Raw genomic sequence first — 10,000 nt, forward strand, 5'->3', positions numbered from 1 at the left:
CCTTCTCCCACGAGTCTGCCTTCTCTCTCTCTCTCTCTTCGTTTCTACCTACCTACCTCCCTACCAAACCTCCCTACCCAGCCATATACCTACCTATCTTCCTGCCATCCTACCTACTTATTTACCTACCTGCCTACCTGCTTACTTACCTACCTACCTTCCTACTAACCTACTGACATACCAACCTACCAACCTATCTATCTGCCTACATTCCTATCTTCTTGCCTCCTTGTTTATCTACTCTCTCTCTCTTTCTCTCTCTCTCTCTCTTTCTCTCTCTCTCTCTCTCTCTCTCTCTCTCTCGAACCTCACCTCTGGACTATTTCTGGAGTGACACAACAGGACATTCTCTCTCTCTCTCTCTCTCTCTCTCTCTCTCTCTCTCTCTCTCTCTCTCTCTCATTTTTACCTCCAGTCTCTCACTTTTGTCTCAGATAAAAAAAAAAATACTTTAAAGTTATATACGTAAATTTCTCTCTCTCTCTCTCTCTCCCTCCCTCCCTCTCTCTCCAAATACCACCACCTCGCACTGCCTCCCACTCACTCACTTTCTCTAAATACCACCGGCTCCCTCGCTCTCTTTCTCCCACTGTCATTCATTCTCCCACTCTCTCTCTTGCTCACTTATTCTCTCTCTCTCTCTCTCTCATTCAGTCATTCTTATACTCACTTTCTTTAATCCACTCATTCCCTCGCTCACTCTCTTTCTCGCAGCCTCATTCATTCTCACTCTCATTCATTACCCGTCCCCGCCCTGGAGGGAATGGGGGAGGGGTATTGTTTTCACTCAGTTTGTTTGCTTGTTTGTTTGTCTGTCTGTCTGTTAACAACCACGCGAAAACTACTGGTGCGATTTTCACTAAAATCACACGGATGATGGGCTATGACCTGACCACCTGATTAAATTTGGGGCAAAATTGGGCAAAGGCTCAGGCTGTAGGCCCAAAAAATGTAAAATGTAAAAAAAAAAAAAATCGTTTTTCGCCATAACTCTTTTCAAATTCGTCATATCGACATAAAACCAAAACGTAAAGGTGCATCTTTCAAATCGGCATCCTATAACATACTTCATGACATCAAGGGGGTCACCCCTCAGTTAGCGGTAGGGGGGTCAGTGTCAGGTGGGTCGGGCCTAAAATTTCAAATGGGCATAAAATCGTCAATTATCACCCGATTTACTCCAAAATTGATATGTGACATCTTTGACTAGATATCCTGTTGTGTTAATACGTCAGCACTAAAATGACTGCCGGGGTCGGGTTTGCTGTGCCTTGCCACCGCTTGTTTAGTCTCTTTCACTTACTCACTCCTCTCTTACTCCCATTCATTCACTCTTTCACTTCTCACTCAGTCACTCCTACACAAATTCATTAATTCACTTATTTGCTCTCTCTCTCTCTCTCTCTCTCTCTCTTCTCTTTAACGCCCTCCTACACACGTCCTTCTTCCCTCATCCCTTCATTATTTTTATCTCACTTTTCCTTTTAACTCTCTCTCTCTCTCTCTCTCTCTCTGTCCCTTCCATGGCTGGTCATATTCTTTCTTATTATATGTATGTATGTATGTATGAATGAATGATTGTATGTATAAATGTACAGTATGTATGAATGTATGTGTGTATGTACAGTAGGTAGGTCGGTACATAGGCAAGTAGGTTTGTATCTATCTATTTATCTACTTACCTATACCTATTCATCCGCTCACCCATCTATCTATCTATCTATCTTCTTATGCCCGTCCTTCTATCTATCTATCTCAAGTGGCACTCTTCTATACTCACCTTTTTTCCCACCTGACATGACCCCTAACACCTTCCAGCTCAGTTGATGGCCAGGTGTAGCCAAACTGGAGGGTGGATTTGACTAGTAACCAAGGAGACTCATTCCCACCTCATAACTAAAGGCCCATTGGAAATTCACGCCACCACGATGTAGTATTGCAGTTGTGAGAGGCGTCTATAGGTCACTCATTTTAAGTTGGCCCAGATTTTTGAACTTTCCATGGCACTTCTTCGTGACTAGCATCATATTTCTAGTGTTTATTTCTTGCTACAGCTCAAGAGGGAGGGATGGTAATTTTACGCCTGGTGTAAGTGAAGAGAGTGTTGTTGATAATTATACTCTCTCTCTCTCCTTATTTTTCTCAATTCATAATGTCTATTCATCTCTTCCTCCTTGCTTTCTGTCTTTTCTCATTCCAAGAATTTCTCTCTCTCTCTCTCCCCCTCCCTCTCCCTCTCTCTCTCTGCTAAAGGGACCCAATAACTTAAACAGATCCTTTTTCAATCGACTACACAACATGATTCTCTCCCTACTTTCCTCCCTATCTACTTCTCTCCCTCTCTCTTTCTCTCTCATTCCCTCTCTACTATCTAACTCACTCCTTGTTTACACTTTCTCCCTCCGTACCTACCTACCTACCCACCTACTTACCTGCTTATTTACCTACTCATCTACCTACCTACCTACCTACCCACCCACCTACCTACCTGCTTATTTACCTACCCATCTACCTACCTAACTACCAATTTACCTACCCACCTACCTACCTACGTGTTTACTACCTCTCTCTCTCTCTCTCTCTCTCTTCCTTTCATTTCGCATTATTCTTCCTTCTCCTCTTTTGCTCTCTCCTTACCTTCTTTCCCATCCTACCTACTCATCTCCCCCCGCTTCTCTCTCTCATTCTATCTATCTATGCATCCATCCATCTATTGGTCCATCCTATCTATCTATATATCTATCCATCTGTCTATCTATCTATCCCCTGTTTCAACCCAATATCCTCCTCTCTCTCTCTCTCCCCTCCTCCACTTCCTACTTCCACGTTCATTCTTTCTCCTCTCCCCTCTTCATCCTCCTATCTTCATCACATTCTCATTCTCTCTCTCTCTCTCTCTCTCTCTCTCTCTCTCTCACTGTTTTAAGTCTTCTAATTCCATGTATTTCTCTCTCTCTCTCTCTCTCTCTCTCTCTCTCTCTCTCTCTCTCTCGCTCCCTTTCTCTCTCTCTTATTTACTGTCCATCTCTACCTCCTTACTTTCTGTTTTCTCATTCCAAGTCTCTCTTTCTCTCTCTCTCTCTGATCTCTTCCCCAATACTTCCTGTAGCCTCTCATGTAAGCCCTTGGAGTTCAATTATTCGTTTTCATGTCACAATTTAAGGTATGTCAAGACGAAGGAGAATTGGCACGCATTATCTCACTCACTCACTCACTCACTCTCTCTCTCTCTCTAGCACCTTTTCCTCAGCGATTTCTTTTTGGATACGTCTTTTGTTCTGAGTATGGTGATACTGGAACGATTTAAATGACACAAGACGATAGGACGGGAAATAAGCAAAATAAATCGCTTAGTAATAGGTGTTAGGGAATTTCTTTAACCAGAGTTTATACAGACCTTTACCTAACTCCCTAGGATACTGAAGAAGATAGTAAGGAGTAATAAGCAAAACAAGAAGCGGTGTCAAGGCACAGCAAACCCGTCCCCGGCAGTCAATTTAGTGCTGACATATATAAAGACAACAGGATATCTAGTCAAAGATGTCATATAAAATTTGGAGTAAATCGGGTGAAAATTGACGATTTTATGCCCATTTGAAATATTAGGCCCGACCCACCTGACACTGACCCCTCCCCACCGCTTACCGGGGGGTAACCCCCCTGATGTAATGAGGCATGTTATAGGATGCAGATTTGAAAGATGCACCTTTACGTTTTGGTTTTATGTCGATATGACGAATTTCAAAGGAGTTATGGCGAAAAAAAGATTTTTCCCTTTTTACATTCTTGGGGCCTACAGCCCAGGCCTTTGCCCGGTTTGGTCAAAAATTTAATCAGGTGATCAGAAGGTCACAGCCCATCATCCCAGCATTTTTAGCCAATATCGCACCTGTAGTTTTCGCGTAAAGTTGTTGACGGACAGACAGAGAGACAGACAGACAAACTGACACACCGAGTGAAAATAATACCCGTCCCCGAGCCCCTCCGGGGCGGGGACGGATAATAAATCCCTAAGGAATAGGTGTTGGGGAGTTTCCTTAACCACGGAAAATACAGACCTTTAGCTAACTCCCTAGCGCGCAGACGGGAGTAAGGAGTAATAAACAAAATAAATCGCTTAGGAATAGGCGTTAGGGAATTTCCTTAACCAAAGAGAATACAGGCCTCTTGCTAACACTTTGACTGTCCAACCGGGCTAAGGGCCTAATATTTGACCCTACTCTGTGACCTTGACCTTTGACTGCTTACTCTCAAAATCGAATGACGTCATCCTTGCCTAACCCTTAACACTTCCATCAAACTGGGTTCAGGTCATATTAAGGCTGTTTGAGTTATTTTGCTAAGACAGACGGACAGATAAACACACACACACACACACACACACACACACACACACACACACATACATACATACATACATAGAGAGAGAGAGAGAGAGAGAGTCGCTTTAAATTAACTGAGACAGCCTTTATCCCTTTGAGGCCAGGCTGCTTCTGTGAGTCAAATAAAATATTGAACTTGTATAAAGGCTTTCTTGCTCAGTGTAATTGACTCTCTCTCTCTCTCTCTCTCTGTGCTTTTCCGTTTCTTTCTTTGGTCTCTCTCTCTCACTCTATTTATGCTTTTCCGTCTCTGTCCATTTATTTGTTTGTGCTCTCTCTCTCTCTCTCTATCTATCTATCTATCTATGTATGTGCCTCTCCATATCTGTCCATTCTTTTTGGTGCTCTCTCTCTCTCTCTCTCTCTCTATCAATCTATGTATGTGCCTCTCCATATCTGTCCATTCTTTTTTGTGCTCTCTCTCTCTCTCTCTCTCTCTCTCTCTCTCTCTCTCCAAAGTTATAACACGGCCTAAACTCTCTCTCTCTCCAAAGCTATAACACGGCCTAAATTTAAAGTTTTACGCAAACTTACTTCGTCATGAAACAAAGTTATTTCATTTTTTATAATATTAGTCGAGAGAAAGAAAGGACTGGCCAAAAATTTCTATCTATCTATGTATCTATCGGTCTGTTTATGCATCTATTTATTTATCTATCTATCCATATCTCTCTCTCTCTATATATATATATATCCGTCCATCCACACATTCACCCACCTCTACCAATCTATCTATCCATCCATTAACTATCTATCTATCTGTCTCTTTTTTCTACCTATCTATCCATCCATTTATCTATCTACCTATCTATCTATCCTTCCATTTACCTATCTATCCATCTATCAACCCTTTTAACTATCTATCTATCTGTCTATATCCACATACCTTAATCCCGAAATGGGGAGACGGAAACGAATCGCCTCCATGTCCTCCTGTCCTGCGCCATCAGTCTGACCTCTCCCCAACTCCCCCCTCTCTCTCATATACACCCCACCCCTCCATCTCAAATCCTCATCTCCCCCTTCCCATCCTTCCCTCCAATTGACTCAAACACTCTCCTAGTCAGTCTCTCATTCTCCATCCTCATTTCTCTCTCTCCACGCAGTATTTTGCCCTTTACATACAAGCCTCTCACTCTAGTCGTTTTGTTTTCATCGTCTCCTTGGTTACTAGTCAAATCAACCTCTCCAATCTGACTACACTTGGCCATCAATTGAGCTGTAAGGGTTAGGGATTTCTATAACACACACACACACACACACACACACACACACACACACACACACACACATACATACATACATACACACACACACCGAGAGAGAGAGAGAGAGAGAGAGAGAGGGGAATATATACACACACACACACACACACACACACACACACACACACAATCATCCTTAAGGGTACACTGCCACGAAAAATCTTATGAGAATAGCCAAGTTTTTGAAAGACCTCCGTCCTCTCGAAATTAGAAGAGAAATTTAAAAAAAAAGAAAGAAAAGAAAAAAAAGCCATAAGGGGTAGGGGTATTAGACGGGGGGGGGGGAAGGGGTATAGTGGTGTAATGGGTGGGATGGAGGAGGGGGGGTGCTGTTTCGCTGTGTTCAATCTATCTGTCTGTCTCTCTCTCTCTGTCTATCCGTCTGTCTGTCTGTCTCTCTCTCTCCTGGCACCCATACACTCCATATCCTGTCCTGTCTTAGAAATATTGCTGCTGTCTAAATCTCTCTCTCTCTCTCTCATTCCTCCCTCCTACCTTCCTTTTCTTTTCCCTGTTTCATTACCTCATTTTCCAACTCTCTTCTCTTTTTTCTCGCCTTCCTTTCCAAGCCCTCTGTGTTCTCTCTCTCTCTCTCTCTCTCCCTTCTCAGTTCTTTCTTCTACTCTTTTCTCTCTTCGATCTGATCCCACATCTCCATTTTTTTTCTTTCCTTTTTTTTTATTTTCCTCTTTCTCCATTCTCGTTTTTTCTTCTCCCTTTCCTCCCCCTTTCTTCCCTCCTCCCGTCCTCTTCTAAACAGTGTAGTCAGGGGGTTGGTACTACACTCCTTTCACACTCACTTGGCCTAAAATGACAGCTCTCCATCTTGAATACTGAGTTATAACAATAATACTAGAGTACGCAGTCACGAAGAAGTGCTATGGACGGGATGTAGAGCTATAGTATATTATCTTTTTCTGGCACTGACAAGCGTGAAATAAGTCGCAAAAGGGCAAGCATTTGGACCAAGTTAAGGTGAAAGGAGTACAGCTACCCCTTGGTCCGTACTGTCGTCGGGTATAAGGAGGCTCCCTACAACCTCTTCCTTAGCGATTTATTTTTGGACATGGCTGGTTGATATCAATTTTTGTATTGTCTATCCAGCGTACGGTGATGTTGGAAGGATTTAGCTGACAGAACAGAAAGGTATGATAAGCCAAATAAATCGCTTAGGGAAAGGTGTTATGGAGCTTCCTTAACCGACGAGAATACGGGCCCTCAATATGTCCCCTTTTAAGTCCCCCTCCAACTCCCCTTTTAAATCCCCCTCCAAGTCCCCTTTTCAGTCCCCCTATCCCCCTCCATATCCCCTTTTAAGTCCCCCTCCAAGTCCCCTTCTAAGTCCCCCTCCAAGTCCCCTTTTAAGTCCCCCTTTAAGTCCCCCTCCAAGTCCCCCTTTAAGTCCCCCTCCAAGTCCCCTTTTAAGTCCTCTTCCAAGTCCCCTTTTAGGTCCCCCTCCAAGTCCCTTTTAAGTCCCCCTCCAAGTCCCTTTAAGTATCCCTCCAAGTCCCCCTTCAAGTCCCTTTTTAAGTCCCCATCCAAGTCCCTTTAAGTATCCCTCCAAGTCCCCTTTTAAGTCCCCCTTCAAGTCCTCCTCCAAGTCCCCTTTTAAGTCCCACTTCAAGTCCCCTTTTAAATTCCCCTCCAAGTCACCTTTTAAGTCCCCCTCCAAGTCCCCTTTTAGGTCCCCCTCTACGTCCCCTGTTAGGTCCCCCTCTACGTCCCCTTTTAGGTCCCCCTCTAAGTCCCCTTCTACAGGATCTCCTAAGTCCCTTCAAAGTCCCCTTGCCTCACGTCGTTGCATCCTTGGACTCACTATAACGCAATATCTTTAAAGCTTTTTGTGGTTCTGTCTTCACCAACGTGTCTCCTTTTCCATCCTACTTAGTCCCACTTCTCTTCTTTTTCTCCTTATCCTCCAACTTTAACTTTACTAATCCTCTTTCCTACTTTTCTCTCCACGTCCCTCGATGCCATGTCTCTCTACTTTCTATTTTCCCTCGTTATTATCACGTTCCTAAGGCTTTCTACTTTCTGCTTTCCCTCCCCCTATCACTTTTCTATTTTCTTATCACTCTTCTGTCTTTCTACGCTCTATCTTCCCTTCTTTTATCACTCTTCTGTCTTCCTATCTTCTAGTTCCTTTCCCTTATCACTTTTCTAATTTCCTACGTTCTGCTATCCCCCTTTTTAATAGTTCTTTGTCTTTCTACATTCAATTTTCTATTATTTTTACCAATTTCCTGCCTCTCTATGTTCTATTTCCCTACTCTTATCAATTCTCTCTCTTTCTACGTTCTACTTCCCTTTTGTTTTCTTTTATGTCTTCCTGTCTTCTAGTTCCCTGCCCTTATCACTTGTCTGTCTTTCTGTGACTTTCTACGTCCTATCTTCCCCTTTTTATCACTTTCCTGTCTTTCTACGTTCTATTTCCCTTCTGTATATCATTCTTCTCAATCTGTCTACGTTCTGTCTTCCCTTTTTTATCACTTTCCTGTCTTTCTACCTTCTATCTCCCTTCTGTATATCACTTTTCTCTGTCTTACTACGCTCTACCTTCCCTTTTTTTATCACTTTCCTGTCTTTCTACCTTCTATCTCCCTTCTGTATATCACTTTTCTCTGTCTTACTACGCTCTACCTTCCCTTTTTTTTATCGTTTTTCTGTCTCTGCGTTCGATTTCCCCCCTTTTTATCGCTTTTATCTCTTTTTACGTTTTAGTTTCTCTTCCCTATCACTTTCCTGTCTCCCTACATTCTATCTTCCCTTTTCTATCCATTTGTTTGTCTTTCTACGCCCTAGCTCCCCCTTTTCTATATCTTTCTGAGTTCTATCTTCCCTTTTCTATCCCTTCTGTCTGTCAACGTTCTATCTCTCCTTTTCTATACCTTTTTCTCTTTGCCTACGTCCTATCGCCCCCTTCTGTAGCCCTTTTCTATATCTTTCTACGTTCTGTCCTCCCTTTTCGATACCTTTTTTCTGTTTTCTTACGTTCTATCTTCCCTTTTCTATCCCTTCTTCTCTGTCAACGTCCTATCTCCATTTTCTATCCCATTCTGTCTGTCAACGTCCTATATCCACCTTTTCTATCCCTTTTTCTGTTTTCCTACGTTCTATCTTCCCTTTTCTATATCTTTCTACGTTCTATCTCCCCCTTTTCTATCTCCTTTCTACGTTCTATCTCCCCTTTTCTATCTCCTTTCTACGTTCTATCTCCCTTTCTGTTCCTCACTCACCTCGTAGCATCCGTGGAATATATATCCTGCACAATCCTGGACACGGTGACTGCTGGCTGGAACGACTTGTCTCACGTTTTCTATCCCTTCTGTCTGTCAACGTCCTATCTCTCTTTTTCTATCCCTTCTCTATATCTTTCTACGTTCTATCTCCCCTTTTCTATCTCCTTTCTACGTTCTATCTCCCCCTCTGTTCCTCACTCACCTTGTAGCATCCGTCGACTCTATATCCTGCACAATCTTGGACACGGTGGCTGCTGGCTGGAACGACTTGCCGACCTTGTGTATAAGCGCTGTGGTGGAGGACGTCTTGAACAGGCCTAAGGTGCGCCGCTTGAGCCCGTGTGAGAGACAGGCCTCCACCGCACCTGGAAAAAGGAGAGAAAAATGTGTCTTGGGTTCGCTTTCCAGTCGGTTAAGGAAGCTCCCTAACACCTCTTTCTTAGCGATTTATTTTTAACACCTCTTCCTATGCGATTAATTTTCTACCAGTGTTAGAGACAGGCTTCTACCGCCCCTGCAGAAATGTAGAGAAATTTGTGTCCTGGGTTCGCATTCCCGTCAGTTAAGGAGGCTCCCTAACACCTTTTCTTTAGCGATTTATTTTTATTGTTTTTGCCACTGTGAGATCCACCGCCCCCTAATGTAAAATGAAAGAGAGAGAGAGAGAGAGAGAGAGAGAGAGAGAATGTTTCCAGGGTTCGTTTTCCCGTCGGTTAAGGAAGCTCCCTAACATCTCTTTCTAAGCGATTTATTTTTTACCTGTGCTAGAGACAGGCATCCACCGCCCCTGTAAAATGGAAAGAAAAATGTGTTCTGGGTTCGTATTCCGTCCGTTAAGGAAGTTCCCTAACACCTCTTCCTTAGTGATTTATTTTTATTACATTTATCTATTTTTTGATAGGGGTGGTTCATATCCTTTGGTACGTTATTTATGCAGAGTAGGGCGATTTTGGAAGGATTTATGTGGCACAGAGGATAGTAAATATATTAAGCAAAATAAATCGCTTAGGAAAAGGTGTTAGGGGGCTTCCTTAACCGGTGCGAATAAAGGCCCTGGTGTACATAAGGTATACATAAAAAGGGTATACATACTGAACATACATGACTTGGGTGC

The 10,000-nt window shown here is 43.0% G+C and overlaps 1 protein-coding gene across 1 annotated transcript in view; it reads right to left on the reverse strand.

Annotated features, from left to right (window-relative positions):
- The window catches only part of LOC145394364 (small G protein signaling modulator 2-like), a 186,205-nt gene that overhangs the window by 88,027 nt on the left and 88,178 nt on the right, over positions 1 to 10,000 (reverse strand). The window contains exon 4 of the mRNA XM_080268236.1: positions 9,089 to 9,251. Coding sequence (XP_080124362.1) covers positions 9,089 to 9,251 — 163 coding nt within the window. The remainder of the gene's footprint in view (positions 1 to 9,088; positions 9,252 to 10,000) is intronic.

Source organism: Coenobita brevimanus, chromosome 27 (genome assembly GCF_032717465.1).
Source record: "Coenobita brevimanus isolate Jiangsu-jjx chromosome 27, ASM3271746v2, whole genome shotgun sequence".
Taxonomy (NCBI): Eukaryota; Metazoa; Arthropoda; class Malacostraca; order Decapoda; family Coenobitidae; genus Coenobita; species Coenobita brevimanus.